This window comes from Amblyraja radiata, chromosome 14 (genome assembly GCF_010909765.2).
Source record: "Amblyraja radiata isolate CabotCenter1 chromosome 14, sAmbRad1.1.pri, whole genome shotgun sequence".
Taxonomy (NCBI): Eukaryota; Metazoa; Chordata; class Chondrichthyes; order Rajiformes; family Rajidae; genus Amblyraja; species Amblyraja radiata.
Window position 1 is genome coordinate 34284771 of NC_045969.1, and position 18002 is coordinate 34302772.

Here is an 18002-nt window from a genome sequence, read left to right on the forward strand (position 1 = left end):
ATCAGGACTGACGATGTAGAGGTGAGATAGCCAGGATGAGGGGATGGGGTATGGGCAGCCAGGTGATGGGTGGAACCAGGAGTTGGGAGGAGGGGAATAATGAGCAGATGGAGTCAGGAAGGGGGAGGGACAGGAGGCTCAGTGGGGGAAGTGTGTGCACGATGGAGAAATGCAAGTGAGAGTAAGTGAGTTTGTGTGTGAGTGGTCTCAGTGACTGAACTGCCAGCCCAAGAATCCATTCGGCCCACAATGTCCATACTAGCCCTCTGGAAACCAGTCTCTTCGGCCCACAACACCATGCTAGCGCTCCAGAAAGCCCCCTCCCCCCCCACTGGCCAGCAATATTGGAATTGGTGGAGAGGTGGAATATTGCGTTGCGGGACCAGCTCTCCTGAGTGAAGCCGGCTAATTTCCCCTCACCGCCCAACACTCCCCCCCCTCCCCTCTTCACCCTCCCTTTTCTCCCCTCCTCCACTACCTTCTTCAACTCTCCCTCCCTCTCCTTTCCCCTACCCTCAGTCACTCCCTCACACCCTCCATACCCCCTCTCCCCTCCCGAATCATTGAGCCCTGTTTCCCCAAAGTAATATTCCACCACTAACCCGTTCCCCCAACGCAACCCGTTTCCACTACTCACCCGTTCTCCCAACGCAATCAATCCGTCCCACATGGGGGGGGGGAGCAGTTGCCGCTTCCCGGAGCCAATGAATGGACTCGACTTCTTGGTCGGCGCCGGCGCTCCCTTGAGTCAATCAATCCTTCCCATGTGGGGGCGGGGGGGGCAAAAATCTCCTTACTCCCCTTGAAGCTGTTGATCCATTGTCTCTCTGTCACCTCTCCCCTCCCTCTCTTTTTCCCTACCCTCGATCACTCCCTCCCTCACCTCTCCCCTTTCGCACTCCCCCACTAGACAATGTTTAAATAACATTTCTTCTCCTCCCATCCCCCACTCCGTTAACTCTCATAGCCTCTGCATTGGCAGCAGAGATCACATTGTGATGCCATTTTCGGTTTCCTGAATCTTCACGGCAGCTTGTGTAAATGAGATCCTATTGTCATCGGACGACTGTGAGATACCATTGTGTCATCATCGCAGGCAGTTATTATTTTCAATTTGGCTTTAATTTTTTTTTAAATATTTGCCATTTTTGAACAAATTATCATGGAAGAATGCTCTTACCTAAGAAAATAAGATTCTACTCCCCCCTCCACCGGGGGTTAGGGGGGAGGGGTGGCCAACAACCATCACCCAATGCACAGAAGATTTAGAATGACTCATCTTTAATCAGACAGTAATCATCTAGCAGTCACGCTTCTCGGCCGCAGTAATCTATAATTACTGTAGCTTTATTAAGCTCTGGAAGCAGCAGCAACACTTATTTTCACTCACCTGTTAATGAGAGGAAAAAGGGACACTGCCAGGTATACAGATGGGTACCACTTAAGTGGTTTGATTTCTTGAGCTAATAAGATCTATCAGGAAAAACAATAAAATGTAAACAGATTTGGCTCAGTTATAAATAACTCCGTACATAATCTTATCAAACTTTAGACATAAAATTAATTGTTAAAAATAAAAGAAAGGCAAACCTGTGCTTCTATTTTAAACTAATAATATCCACCATTCACTGAACACCTTTGCTTCCAGAAAATTAATCCCCATATCAGCAGATTATTAACGTGGACAAAATGTAATAACAACACAGAGGAACACGTAGGAATAAGCAACGGTTATGAAACACATTGAATCCAGAGTCCCATTTGTAAGCCACATTTTGCAAACCACAGCAGGAATGTTTATAAACAACGTACGATTTACTGAATATTTAAAAAATGCCACCCCTTATTTTATAAAAGATTAAGTAGCTAGGTTTGAAAATTTAAAAACAGAAAATGGACACATCAGACTGCGGTACGGTTAATGTTGGTCAAAACTTTAGAAGTATTGTCATGATTATCTTTTGAAAAAGTTTAAATTTCATCTATAATGTATTTATAATGTTTTAGCAAAACACTCCTGTCCATTAAATAGAATTTGTTAAAAAGCGAAATAATCTTGCAACTGCTAATCACCAAAAATACATCACCCGTCAATCAAATATAAAATGTAGCGAAAAAAGGCACAACATGCTGGATTAACTCAACAAGGTCAGGCAACATCTCTGGAGAACACGGATAGGTGACGTTTCGGGTCAGGACCTTTCTTCACACTGATTGTGGTGGGGGAAGGGGGAGGGGTTATTGGTAGAAAGCTGGTAGGCCCAACCCAGTGTGTGATAGGTGGATACAGGTAAGTGCGGGTTTCTACTACCCACCACATTATGTGAAAGGATCCGACCCGAAACATCACCTATCCATGTGCTCCAGTTTCGCCATTTTCGCTGAACACCTCCGCTCAGTCTGCTTAAACCTACCTGATCTCCCAGTTGCTAAACACTTTAATTCCCCTTCCCATACCCACACTGTCCTGGGCCTCCTCCATTGTCAGAGTGAGGCACAGCACAAATTGAAGGAACAGCACCTCATATTTCGCTTGGGCAGCTTACACCCCAGCGGTATGAACATTAACTTCTCTAACTTCAAGTAACCCTTGCTTTCCCTCTCTCCATCCCTCCCCTTCTCAGTTCTCCGACCAGTCTTACTGTCACTGATTACATTTTATCTGTTTGCTTTGTTGTTACCTACTCCCAGCTAACAATGATCTATTCTACATTTTCCTTGATCTCCATTCCCTTTGTCCTATTTTCACATCTTACACTTCCTTATCTCTCTCTCCCCTGACATCAGTCTGAAGAAGGGTCTTGACCTGAAATATCATCCATTCCTTCTCTCCAGAGATTTTGCCTGTCCCACTGAGTTACTCCAGCATTCTGTGTCTATGCTCCTTATCCTGGCAGAGTTACTCCAGCACTTTGTGTCTTTTTTTAAACAAACCAGCATCTGGAGTTACTTCTATATCTCCTATAAAATCTAGGGATTCTACTTCAAAAATATTCAATATTTTGGAGTTAGGATGGTAAAAGCCTACAATGAATATGTTTTTTTTTGCATTTAAGTGTTCATTCTTTCAGAGATTATTCACAAAAACAAGATGCAGATGCTGACAATATAGTTTGCAGTAATATTAGAAACCAGAGAGTGGCAGCATTCACCTTTTACAATTATCGCAGGGTTGGATTTTCAATTCTTAATGCCAGTAAATACAAAAACATACAGTAGTTAAAACCTACAACTTCTGCTGCCCAGAAATGATCAATTAAATTAATTTTATTAATTATAAGAAATACATTTATTCATAGTTGGAATATAGTCTAGATAACTAAAAATATATATTATTTTTGAAAATGCACAAATATATCTAGGAATAAAGGTTCTGTTGCTTAGGTAACTCAAACAGACAGCATTATATTCTTCCAAAAAATAAAGCTGTTAATTGTTGCAGTTTGCTATTAGCAATGCCTTATTGTGTTATTTTTTGTGCTCTAGATAATAGGCAGCAATTGCAAATTATTTTTTTATTTAGAAAAGTTGGATATATTATTGATTCAAACACAAAATTCTGGAGTAAGTCAGATGGTGGAATCTTGAGCCGAACATTATATGCTGGAGGAACTCAGCGGGTCAGGCAGCAACTATGGAGGGAATAGAAAGGTAATGTTACAGGTCGGGACCCTGCTTCAGACTGAGTTACCCCAGCACTTGTTCGAATAAAGGATATATTGTAATTTTCCAAATTTTAAAAAATGATGTGAGATTGCTGCCTCCTACCTAAAGCACAAAAAAAATAATAATAAGGCATTGTTAATGGCAAACTGCAACAGTTAACAGCTGTATTTTCAGACGATTATAGCTTATCTGTTAGAGCTGCATTTAACCAACTCCTCACTTGCTTTTTACATTTATGTCTACAAAACCCATAATATTTCCAAGCACTGATCAAATATACTTCGGCCAAAGACAGTAAAACTAGGAAGACCTACATCCTAAGAAGATTTTATTTTAAATTATGAGTTACATGTCCGTAACAATAGACAACTGAAAAAAGAATCCTCATACCTACAACCTGAGGTGAAACATCGATATTTAACCCACAAGATTTGCTTGCTGTCTATTGCTTTAAAATTATCTTATTGGCACAATATTGTAAGAAAATGTATTTTGTTGCATCACTATAATTTAAGTTATAGTATCATCAAAACTGTACCTTGCTTCTTTCTTTTTCAGGATCATATGGGCCAGACCAGGTTAAAACCTGTTAAAAGAAAGGTCGAAGATACTGAAATGGAGTTAAAGAACAAATACTGCAACATTCAGATCAGCTATACTCTTTGCTTGTGTATTGTGGGAACCATTTATGCGATAAATTGTATCTACAAGTGCACCTCATTAGTAATGACATGTGTACACCCATGGAATGCCTGCAGGAAGTACACAGAGTGGCCAAGACATCAATCTCCATATAAGAGTTAAATATTTAGAGTTTAATAGGCATCAGCGAACATTCTCTCTTAGAAACATCTGCAGTATACTAGTTCAGCAGCTACAAGGCCCAGAGCTATCTAAATGCAATTTCCACTACGTTTAGATTAGTTGCTGGCTGATTTGTTCTGGCATAACGAGTAATTCTGTCAATGTTTGGTACTTTCTATGGCTGTTGCAAATTGTAGGAGTTCAGATGGTGCATATGCTGAAAGAATCAGTATCATGGGTGGAATGAACAGAGGATCTGCTGAGCTGAAAAAGATGGTGAAAAAGGACGAGAAAAAAATATTTTTTCAGATCTGTAAACATAATTAGGGAGATTGCTTCACTGTGGATAAACTGGCATAAGGAGCTGACAGTTGAATCTTGTATTCAGCATTGTTGCCAATAATGTGTCCTCCTGACCTATTCGACACTTAAAGCATAGTTTTCTGTAAATTCACTTTGTACTATTGCTGCAGCCAAAACCGCAAACTCCGATTTGAGCAAGACCTACAGGGAAGGCCCAGTGGCGCAGCAGTAGTCTCACAGCGCCAGAGACCTGGTTCAATCCTGACTACCGGTGCTCACTGCATGGAATTTGTACGTTCTTCCTGTGACCGTATAGGTCACAGGAAGTGTATGTGCAGATTTGCAGGTTAATTGGCTTCTGCAGATTGCCCTAATGCGTAGTATCCTAAATTGGGATAACATAGAACTAGTGTACGGGTGATCGTTTGTCGGCGTGGACTCAGTGGGCCTAATGGCCTGTCTTCATGCTGTATCTCTAAACTAAACTACAGGGCCAATTTCAGCTGAGGTAACTGTGGAAATGTTTTTACATGCCTCTCTGAAAGCTGATAATAAAGGTGTCTGCAATATTATCACTATTGCATTAAGGGAGGTCAAAAATACTCTCATTCAAATGGAGCCAACTATACTTTGTATATGCTGGGTAAAGAGCAATGAAGAGCAATCCACATGATTACACTATTCTTTGCAAACCACATAACTCTTCATTACTAGAAATGAAAGATTCCATTCCTCCAGTGTTCAATTTTATGAGTGACCACAGACAGCTAATCTTGGTCAGTACCTGGCATCCTGAGAGCAGTCTCTGTTTTCATTCTGCAACAGTGCCCAGTACCAGATGACATTCAAACATAAAACTGGGCACTGAAGCAGTGGAAACTCTTTCAGTGAACCACAATGGCAAACTAAAGATAGACACAAAAAGCTGGAGTAACTCTGCAGGACCATCAGCATCTCTCTGGAGAGAAGGAATACGTGACGTTTTGGATCGAAACCCTTCTTCAGGCAAACTAAAGTGTGACTATCAGGTGCAGAGAGATAAATTAGCCATCAATATGGTGACTACGGGTGCTGTCTGTATGGAGTTTGTATGTTCACCGCATGGGTTTTCTCAAGGTGCTCCGGTTTCCACCTTCACTCCAAAGACGTACAGGTTTGTAGGTTAATTGGCTTGGTAAAATTGTAAATTGTCCCTAGTGTGTAGAATAGTGTTAATGTGCGGGGATCGCTGGTGGGTGCGAACACGGTGGGCCGAATGGCCTGTTTCCGTGCTGTATCTCCGAACTAAACTACACCTGGTGGGGCGTCAGTTATGATTCTCTGCCCCAGAAGATAGTTGAGGCCAGTTCATTGGCTATATTTAAGAGGGAGTTCGATGTGGCCCTTGTGGCAAAATGGATCAGGGGGGTATGGAGAGAAGGCAGATACAGGATACTGAGTTGGATGATCAGCCATGATCATATTGAATGGCGGTGCAGGCTCTAAGGGCCGAATGGCCTACTCCTGCACCTATTTTCTACATGTTTCTATGTCTATGCCGGATCAGCAAAGACCACAGTGGTACTTACAGTATCGTGAACTCACCCAATAGGCTATATTCCTAACAATAAACAAAAACATCAGAAGGTCCCAGTCCACACAAGGGTTCAGTCCCTCGTTGTCAATGGGGAGGCACAGGCAAACTCGGATTCATCCCAGCAGCTTCCTCTACTTTTCCCTCTGGCTGAACTCCTGGGTTTATAAGGACAAGGATCAGATTAATTGGTCCAATAAGCATTCATCAGATCCAGTTATGGCTCGTTTGCCTGTGGCCGGCATTGGAGAGGATCATAAATGGAAAGTGTCGTCACAATCATCAATGACTCTGGTGTCCAACCCTGCAAATTGATCTGATCATCCTGAAGCAGTTTCGGAGTGCATCTTTTGTGTTTTGTAGACCTGGCTACAATCTGCACATTCGTGGTATAAGCAAGGGTGGTACTGGCTGGCTGGTGATTAGTAAATAGTTTATAAGGGTGCTGATAGTGGCAGAGTCAATCCAAAAATGGTATTCTATGAGAAAATACATCAGATCTGTGCTCCTCAGATCTGTGGTTATACAAGAGTCTGTGGTGTTTAATATTATGAAAAATAAAAGATGCAGCATTACAATGTTTGTAACTAAATTAACAAAGGAGAATCATCATGGAAAACCTAGTGTGCACAAATTTTAATCAAATTATGTTTAATAATGCTACGATCTGTGGATATAAAGATACATCTATTCTTCATTCCCAACCAAAAGATGATGAACATGGATTATAGCAAAAGGTCAGCAATGAGGTAGCATGAAAGAAACACTGATCTTGAAAAGCTTTTTGTAGAAATTAAGCAGACTACATGGCAGGTGAGTGCCTGAGTGTTGATTTCAGTGGGAGGCACTAACTTAGTCAACCCTCTGCAATTTATCACAAAAAGGCTTTCAGAAAAATATATAATGTCTCCAGGCCAGCATTGTTAGTTTTATTGATCGTGTAGAAATGCACAGTGTTGCCTTATATTAGGAGCACAGCTATCCAGCGATTTGAAAAAATAATTACCGAATGGCTATCAATTACTTTCACTGCAGCTTTGAATAAAATGGGATGGTCCTCAATGGTTGTATTTCTAGTTATGCTTAATGTGCGAGCAGGCAGGTGGGACGTTTGAGTGAACCTTGACAGGGAAGTTGGTGGGAGGGAGGAAATCAGCATTTACCTTACTTACATAAAGAGCACCAGAAGGAATATTCCATAAAAGAATGCTTAAATCATAATTAAAAAATTTATGCACAATAAATCATTTGCTGCAAAATTGTCTCAAACAATTTTATGAATTCGAGACTAGAAAAGTAAAAAAGTAATGTTACATTTTATTTGACACCATTAAGATCATCCTTCACTGAATAATGAACTATGAGAAGCATTTCAGGATTTTAAAATATATATATATAGCTTTAGAAGGCTTTAAACACTGATCAATGAAAAGAAACAACTAATAAATAAAGTTCACAAGGAATATTAAACTGATTGGTTGTATATTGAAGACGCAAGGTGCAGCAGATGCTGACTTACAAAAAAAAGAGACAAAGTGCTGGAGTAACTCAGCAGGTCAGGCAGCACCTTCAGAGAACTTAGTGACATGATGTGTTGGGTGGGGGCCCATAAGACACAAGATGCTGTTGTACCTGAATGGGTAAGCAGCATCTCTGGAGAACAGGGATAGGCAATGCTTTTACAGACTGAAGGAGAGCCCGTACCCGAAATATCACCTATCCACGTTCTCCAGAGATGCTGCCTGACCCCCTGAATTAGTCCAGCACTTTGGTTGTATATTGAGACACATAGGTTGTATATTGAGTTATATGAGATGAAGGTGAGACACGAGTCCAAATAAAATGCAAATACAAATTATTTAAGCTACACTCCAGTTTTAATAAAACAACATTTCTATTCTTATAGTAGTTAGACAAAATTTGATACCCAGCATCATAAGGAAAGACCCGAGGAATGTCAAAAGTGGAAAGACAGAGAGGTTGAGGTAAAGAATTCCACAACTCAGGGTCCTGACGGAAAAAAAGTTGAACTAAAGTAAATACAGTTAGCAATAATTACATTTCAGGATTAAAGAGGTCTAAATTACTTATTTATTATATTGAAGGAGGCCATTCAGCTGATCTGATTCATGCTAGCTGCCAGCAGAACATCCCCATGAGTACCAATCCCCCTCTCCTTGTGGAATAGGACAGAAGAACAGTCAATGCTTTCAGTTTGAACAAACATTTGGAAATGGGTGAAAGTGTACAAAATAGATCAGATTTGACTGTTGTACTGTCTTACTGGAAGAGATCAAAAGGAGGGAAACTGGTCTTGAAAATAGAATTTCATTCTTTATGAAACCATGGAACAACACGAGAATCTGGGATGATAGTGAGTACCCGGGAATAATATTCAGAAGGAAGAAACCCTGGATCTGGGATTATATAACAAAGAGAAGCCATAAACCTAATATGACTGACAACATTGTGTCAAGCCAGGTAGAATACTGTGCGAGCAGTGAGTGCTAATAAAGTGCTAATAAAGTTTTAAATAACGCTAAGTATACCTCAGAGAGAGTTTAGAGAGATACAGCATGGAAACAGTTCCTTTCGCCCACCAAGTCCAGGTTAACCATCGATCCCCCGTTTTCACTAGTTCTGTTATCCCACTTTCGCGTGCACTCCCTACACATAAGAGGCATGCACAGAGGTCAATTAACCAATACACCTTCGTCTTTGAAATGTGGGAGGAAACCGGACCGCCTAGAGGAAATCCACGTGGCCACAGGGAGAACATGCAAACTCTACACAAACAGCACCTGAGGTCAGGATTGAACCTGGGTTTTTGGCATTGTGAGGCAGCAGCTCTACCAGTGTGCCGCCCTAAGTGTCAGCAGTGTATCTCAAATATTATTGCCCTTGTATGCTCTTGTACCCTTGTACCCTTGTATGCTCTGCAACTTCTGTTTAGTTTAGTTTAGTATAGAGATACAGCACGGAAATAGGCCCTTCGGCCCAGCGAGTCCATGCCGACCAGCGACCCACACACACTAACATTATCCTACACACACCAGGCACAATTTTTGCAATTATACCAAGCCAATTTACCTACAAACCTGGGTACACAAAATTGCTGGGGAAACTCAGCGGGTGCAGCAGCATCTATGGAGCGAAGGAAATAGGCGACGTTTCGGGCCGAAACCCTTCTTCAGACGTAGATGCTGCTGCACCCGCTGAGTTTCCCCAGCAATTTTGTGTACCTTCGATATTCCAGCATCTGCAGTTCCCTTTTGAATACCTACAAACCTGTATGCCTTTGGAGTGTGGGAGGAAACTGGAGATTCCTGAGAAAACCCACGCAGGTCATGGGAATAACGTACAAACTCCGTATAGGCAGCACCTGTTGTCACGCTCGATCGTGGGTGTTTGTTCTGTAATGCTGTTCTTTAATGTGCCCATCAATTCCCCTTTGATTCTTCTTCTGTTTGCTATGGGGTTATTTAAAATGGCCCAATTAACTAATGTGTTTGGGTCAAGGGAGGAAATTGGACCACTTGGCAGAAATCCATGCAAAGAAAACATGCAAACATCACACAGAGAGCATCCAGGGTCAGGCTTGAACCAGGTTCCCTGGATGGAAGGCAACAGCACAACCTGATTCATTACCGTGCCAACCAGGATGGAATTTTAAAATGTGAGAAACTTACACTTTAGCATTGCTTAACCAAATGCCCATATAATCAACAAGTGCAGAGATGGTGGAAACTTGACGTGTTTCAAAACATGGGCAGCAGGGTTATTTATGATCATGTTTATGAAATAAATGAATGAGGTAGGCCAGCCAAAAGTATACTGAGAAAGTCAAATCCAGACATTAATAAACTCCCATGGATGGTGCTTTCATCAGCTAATGAGCTGAGATGGGTGAAGCACATATTGTGTGTATAGAATGTTTCAATGACACCATGGATGTGTGATTCAAAATTAACTCAGGACAGATTTAACACAAAGATTGATACATTCTGGTTCTGTTTTTGATGGTTGTCAGAGAGAATGTTTGTTAGTGGTTGTATCTCCATTTCTTGTTAGATTCTCAGGCAAACTCCATAATAGTTACAGTTACTGAAAGTAAACATGCAGGTACAGTAGGCAGTGAAGAAAGCTAATGGTCTATTGGCCTTCATAACGAGAGGATTTGAGTATAGGAGTAAAGAGGTCCTTCTGCAGTTGTACAGGGCCCTGGTGAGACCACATCTGGAGTATTGTGTGCAGTTTTGGTCTCCTAATTTGAGGAAGGACATCCTTGCTATTGAGGGAGTGCAGCGTAGGTTCACGAGGTTAATCCCGGGGATGGTGGGACTGTCATACGAGGAAAGATTGGAAGGACTGGGCTTGTATTCACTGGAATTTAGACGGATGAGGGGATATTTTATAGAAACACTGGACCAGGTGCGGACCCGTTGGGCCTGTCCACCAAGGCAATATTACACCAATGACCAATAGCCCCCAACTGCGCAGGCGCGGCTGACAATTGTGATGCCAGAGATCCCTGTTGTGACGCTAGTCACGGCAACCCTCCCGCAACTGCGCAGGCGTGGTCAACAAGTGGGAGCACGACTGCAACGTTTTTAAAGTTCAAAATGGCAATAACCTGTAAATTATAAGATCAATGTGAATACAACTCACTCACCCTCTATGTCCCCTATTCCCCTCCTCCATTATCCTCTATCTTCCCACACATCACCAACTTTCCTCTGCTTCCTCTCCTCTTCCTCCCCTCACCCCTTCTTCCCCTCCTCCCTCTTCCCCCTCCCCTCCTCCATTACCTCGCCTTCCCTCTTCCTACCCCTATCCTCCTCCATTCCCCCTCATCCCCAGCACTCCCTCCCCCTCTTCACCCTCCCTCTTCTTTCCCCTCTCCTCCTCCCCTTTCCCACTCCTTCACCTCTTCCACCCTCTCCTTTCCCCTACCCTCAGTCACTCCCTCCCTCCCTCCATAACCCCTCCCCCTCCCTACCCCCCTCCTCTCCCTCTATCCTCCTGCTCCCCCACTCACCTCCTCCCTATCCCACCCCCCCCCACTCTCCCTCCTCACCTTCCCCAATTTCCCCTGCTCCCTCCCTACCCCCCTCCTCTCCCTTTATCCCCCTGCTCCCCCACTCCTCACCTCCCCCTATCCCAACCCCCCACAATGAAAATCACGGTTTTAAAAAAATGGAATTCTCAAGGAAAATCGCGTTTTTTTTTCTTTAAAATAACCTAAAAACAATGTGAGCTGTTGACGAAAACGGGAGAATTTGATTTAAACTTTTATTTTTAAATTGCGATTTTTTAATGTAAATGAGATTCGGGATCCCATTGTGACGTCGAGCGTGGCTGATGGGTGGGGCATGGAAAAGTGGTTTGAAAAGTGATTTTTGTAAAGTTTAAAATGTAAAGTTTAAAGTTTAAAATAACTTGTAAAATATATCATCAATCCAAACAAAACTTGTTTCATTTACATCCCAGGACAATGGTGAGTAAGATGGGCCAAAAATTGTAGCGCTATCGTGTACCGTTTTGGCGGGGTTTTGGAATATCACACATACGCACGCACACATACAAACAAACAGAGAGTTTTAGTAATATACTAGACTAAGTAAGACCCGTTGGGTCCCAGTCACACGGCAGGCCTGGTCCCCCAACGCAACCCATGTGGGAGGGGGATGTGAATGTGGGGGAAGGGGGGTGTGCGGGGGAGGGTGTGAGTGGGGAGGGGGAGGGTGTGTGTGGGGAAGGGGGTGTGTGTGTGTGGGAGGAGTGTGTGTGGGAGGAGTGTGTGTGGGGAGGGGGTGTGTGGGGGGGAGGGGGTGTGTGGGGTTGTGGGGGTAGGGGAGGGGTGTATGTGGGAGGGGGAGGTGTGTGGGTGGTAGTGGGAGTGTGGGGGAGGGGGAGGGGGAGGGGGTGCAGTGGAAGGGGGGTATGGATGTGGGGGATCGGGTGTGGGGGAGGGGTGTGTGATGGAGGGGGGTTTGGGGGAGGGGGGTTGTGGGGGAGGGGGGGTGTGGGGCAGGGGGGGGTGTGGGGCAGGCGGGGTGTGGGGCAGGGGGGGGTGTGGGGCAGGCGGGGTGTGGGGCAGGGTGGGTGTGGGCAGGCGGGGTGTGGGGCAGGGTGGGTGTGGGGCAGGCGGGGTGTGGGGCAGGGTGGGTGTGGGGCAGGGTGGGTGTGGGGCAGGGGGGGTGTGGGGCAGGCGGGATGTGGGGCAGGGGGGGTGTAGGGGAGGGGAGGTGTAGTGGAGGGGGGGTGTAGTGGAGGGGGGGTGTAGTGGAGGAGGGGTGTAGGGGAGGGGGGTGTGTGGGCTTACCGGTTCCCGGCCCCGACTGCACTCCTGGTTCCAGGACCCGGCACCGGACTCACTCAGCTGCTCCCGTCCCCAGCACCTGTCAAGCTCACAGCCCCGCCCGCGAACACAGCCCGCCCCTGCCCGCGAACACAGCCTGACCCCGCCCATGAACACAGCCTGCCACATCCCGCAGAACACAGCCCACACTCCGCTGCTTCAGCTTTATTCTCGGCAGCTTGTGGACATGCTCACGGATTCAGCCCCGCCTCCGGGGATTTTTATTCTCCAGTGGGTGCCGGAAGGGGCGTTACCTTCATGGTGACTGACATGCGAGAAAACCTGCTGATCTCACTGATCTCACGATCTCTGCTGATCTCACGATTTTTTAAACCTTCATAACTTTTGTAATCTTCCACCGATCGGAACAAAACGGTGAGCGGTGAGTAATCCTAGCAATATAGGGTACCGTTTTTGAGCAAATTGAAAAACAACGCAGATGAGAGTTTTAGTAATAGTAGAGATAGATAGAAAATTATAAAAGGACTGGACAAGCTAGATGCAGGAAAAATGTTCCAAATGTTGGGGAGTCCAGAACCAGAGGCCACAGTCTAAGAATAATGGGGAGGCCATTTAAAACTGAGATGAGAAAAAACTTTTTAACCCAGATACAATAAACAATAGGTGCCGGAGTAGGCCGTTCGGCCCTTCAAGCCAGCACTGCCATTCAATGTGATCATGGCAGATCATCCACAATCAGTACCCCGTTCCTGCCTTCTCCACATATCCCCTGACTCTACTATCTTTAAGAGCTCTATCTAACTCTCTCTTGAAAGAAAGCATCCAGAGAACCGGCCTCCAACGCTTTCTGAGGCAGAGAATTCCACAGACTCACAACTCTGTGTGTGAAAAGGTTTTTCCTCATCTCCATTCTAATTGGCTTTCCCCTTATTCTTAAACTGTGGCCCCTGGTTCTGGACTCCCCCAACATCCGGAACATGTTTCCTGCCTCTAGTGTGTCCAATCCCTTAATAATCTTATATGTTGCAATAAGATAACCTCTCATCCTTCTACATTCCAGAGTATACAAGCCCAGCCACTCCATTCTATCAAGATATGACAGTCCCGCCATCCCGAGAATTAACCTGGTGAACCTACGCTGCACTCCCTCAATAGCAAGAATGTCCTTCCTCGAATTTGGAGCCCAAAACTGCACACAATACTCTAGGTGTGGTCTCACTAGGGCCCTGTACAACTGCAGAAGGACCTCTTTGCTCCTATACTCAACTGGAACTCTAGCTGTGAATTTGTGGAATTCTCTGCCACGGAAGGCAATTGAGACTAATTCATTGAATACATTTAAAAGAGAGTTAGATAGAGCTCTTGGGGCTAGCGGAATCAAGGGGTATTCTGGATGATCAGCCATGATCACAATGAATGGCGGTGCTGTCCCGAAGGGCTGAATGGCCTCCTCCTGTACCTATTTTCTGTTTCTATCTGATTTTACATCCTGCAAACAAATGACATAATCCAGTTTTCTTTTCCCAGACAGTAATAAAACAATACAGTCAATTCATTTCAGACCAGATAACCAAGATAATTGATGTCTTAAGAGCTCATTTACATGACTAACAAAATATTTTGATCATCTAGTTATGCATTAGGTCCACTAACTTAAGTAAATAGATTCAAACAGAAGTAATCGTACGTGTTTTGAACTGTTCTTCTTTATCCAACTTTAATTTTAGGAGATTAAGTATGGATTCTTACCCTCTTTTTGGCTATATAAAATATGTGAAGGTAGCAGGACATCATCAGAAAGATGAGGACAAACAAGGGGATGTACCATCTGTGAAAAACAATTGAACAAAATAAGCACGACAGTTATGACAGCACTCTCAAGATATGCAGCACAGTTCAGGTCAACACAGGGGGGTTATGCTCTAACTTCATAAAACATTGGTCAGACCTCAGCAGACTTATGCAGAAACTACATGCCAGTTCTGCTGTGTCTGAATTAGAGAAGCAGTAAGAAGAAACATGAAGTTTCAAAATAGGTGAGAGTTAATAAGGAATATGGTGATTAATAGTTAAACAGCAGTTGAAGTTAATGACTGATTTCTTTGTAGTAATAAACAATGCAGCAATTTTGACATTAAGGCCATTACAGGCACTTTGGATTGTAATTTCAGGGTGAAATAGAATCAATAGAATTAATATGGACCATCATGCAGGCTTATTTCATATTTAAAGGAGAACCTTTTGTGCCCCAGATCAGTCAATTTCATGGAGTCTTGACAATTGAAGTGGGTCACTTCTGTGGAGATTAAGAGTTCACGGTATCTCTCATTGGCATTTCTTCTTGAGATCGCTGAATGGATCTACGTTCTAACCAGAACCATATTATGCAAACCATTTAAATTATTCTGGAGTCAGTTGAAGGGTGGTATTACGACAACATATCCAGAAATGTAAAACATGATGGGCATCTCAATTGTCATATCAATTATAATGCAGTAAAGTAATCCTCCGTGCACCTCCCCTCCGCAATGAAACATGCCCAGCGTTATCAGCCTAAACGGATAAACAGGAAAAACAAACCTGATACATGGTTGGTATTTTAGAATTTCCTAAGACATCAGTGAAATGCACATCAAGCTTACTATTCATACTATTCAAGCTTACTATTCATCTCAAATGATAGCCTTCAGGAGCTGCAGTGATTTATTCCATAACTACTCATTTGTTAGGCTTTGGGAAAGAAATCCTTTGCCTCGGTACATGGTGGAGGAGAGGAGGTTGAGGCACACGTGGTAAAAATTAGCTCCACATCGAGGCCTGTTTCCTTCAACTCAAATCTTTTTTATTGCCATGATGACTGGAAATAAGGGGACCCTCAAAAGAAAAGAAAATCACGGCTGCCTGGTTCTCAAGCAACTTTGTCAGATTTGTGAAAGCGGTTAGAGAGTATAAATAATGATCTTTATGCTATTTAGGAAAAATCATGCGGAGAATTAAGGTGAAATTGAGATTAGATAGCAATATCTGAGGAGCACACAGATTTTTTAATATTAACGTCCATCATTCAATGCATCTGAACAATGATGATTGCGACAAAATGGAGGAAGCAAAGTTGCAATGTGGGATTCCTACGAAGTATCAGCTTCAAATGCACACGGGTGTCCAGTCAAGAATACATTAGATGCCACCAGGGTCGTATAAAAAATAGACAGGCAAAACAGGGTGCTGTGAGAAAACCAGTTTCATTCTTGAAAAGTTCACATTAACAACAATTTTAAATGGAGGGGAAGCAATTTGATAAATTTTGGTAGGTTATTGAAAGTATTCCAGAAGTAGAACATGAGTCCAAGGAAAGTGTACGGCCGGCACAGTGGCGCAGAGGTAGAGTTGCGGCCTCACAGCGCCAGACACCTGGGTTCGATCCTGACTACGTGTGCTCTCTGTACGGAGTTTGTACATTCTTCCTGTGACCACGTGGGTTTTCTCCGGGTGCTCCAGTTTTTTCCCACACTCCAAAGATGTACAGGTTTGTAGGTTAAATGGCTTCTATAAATTGTAAATTGTTCCTCGTGTGTAGGATACTGCTAATGTACGGGGTAATCAATAGTCAGTATGGACTCGGTAGGCCGAAGGGCCTGTTTCCATGCTGTATCTCTAAAGTCCAAAGTAAGGTCTAAAGAAACTGGGTTAATTCATTTTCCTTCTCCACTAGGTAACAAATGTACAACACATACAGACCAGGGTCACAACATATGCTTTAGAGTTAATTCTTGGGAGTCTTTTAATTACATTTTACTGAAGCAAAACTTTTGGGATCTTGAGAACATTCACCATATTTAATATTTGTGATATAAAAATACTCATTTCTCAAAGCCTTATTCAAGAACATTTTGAGGGGAAAGCAACAGAATGGAAGCATATATCATTTACACATCGGATTTAAGTGATGACAAGTTCTACCTAAAATGAATAAAGCTACATTTGTTCAATATAGGTGAGTACATTAAAAAGAGAAAAAGTGCTGGAGTAACTCAGCAGGTCAAACAGCATCCCTGGAGAACATGGATATGTGACGTTTCAGGTCTGGATCCTTCTGCAATTCAAAGAAAGGACCTGACCCGAAACATCACTTACCTATCCATGTTCTCTAAATGCTACCTGACCTGCTGAATTACTCCAGCATTTCATGGGTTTTTTTGTAAACCAGCATCTACAGATCCTTGATTCTACATCTACAATGAGAGTACATTAAGATGGCTATCCCAAGTTAAAGATTAGGAGAAAAGAAATAGTTAATGACTTGAAGTATACTTACATGCCAAATCTCCAGACAACATGTTCGTCTGTAATCCAGCTGGAAAAAAAGATGCATTCTTTAAATAATAAAGTGTAGCTGAAACCATTACAATCACTGAGAATTTATTTAACAATAAATGCAAGGTACAGAATACTTGTAGTTTTGTTACTTTTACGTGCTTCAATGAAAACAACCAATTCACCTTCTTTTCAGAAAATCTATTAACAATATAATCAATTGATTCCATAATACTGATGTCATTTCCAGCTAAAGAATTTATAAACATGACATTGATATCATCTATTCATAAAATATGATTACTGAATTTACTCTATAAAGAGAAGGAAATGGCTTCAACAGAAACAATTGGCCATACTGAACATTTTATCAGACTTTATATCTGAATCCTTACTCTTTATTTAGCCACGTAAAATATGTGAAGACAGCATATGTGACATCATCAAAAACAAGGACCTTAATATACAATTAACAGAAATCTATGGTATAGATAAATGTAATAAATATAAATAGAAAAACATGGGTGAAATGTGTTTGGTGACAATTTATTGATAAGCATAGCTGAAAATGAAAGAAAAACAGCAAAAAAGATACCCATGTATCTCCATTGTCAAGTTAATTCATAAAAGTCTATTTTCAATGTCCAAATATCTTGGTGTTAGAATTCAAAATTAAAGATCATGTGACATGATAGATTCATTTAGCAATACCACTTCTCCATATGACAGTATTATCGATAGATGCGACCAAAAGACAACCAAATCTTGCTCCATTTCGGATCAATATCTCTATTCTTTGGAATCTAATCTTAGGGCAAAGGGAAATATTCGCCTTCAGACTGGTGGTTTGAAGTCCCCATGCACATTGCAGATCTGCTTCTGGTATATGCTTTAGAATTAAATAACTTTTTTTAAAAGTGTTCTTTCACAATGGGAATAATACTTGGAAATACAGCTAAAATAATTCAGAATAATTTGTTCAAACAATACTGAAGCTTTATCTTTAGGATACTTCCAACA

At 42.5% G+C, this 18002-nt stretch overlaps 1 protein-coding gene across 1 annotated transcript in view; it reads right to left on the reverse strand.

Moving 5' to 3' along the window:
- LOC116980661 (G-protein coupled receptor 1-like) overlaps positions 1-18002 on the reverse strand; it is a 114630-nt gene that overhangs the window by 23542 nt on the left and 73086 nt on the right. The window contains exons 8-11 of the mRNA XM_033033104.1: positions 16984-17022; positions 14418-14496; positions 4205-4252; positions 1391-1473 (exon numbers count right to left, since the gene is read on the reverse strand). Of these exons, the coding sequence (XP_032888995.1) occupies positions 1391-1473; positions 4205-4252; positions 14418-14496; positions 16984-17022 (249 nt within the window). The remainder of the gene's footprint in view (positions 1-1390; positions 1474-4204; positions 4253-14417; positions 14497-16983; positions 17023-18002) is intronic.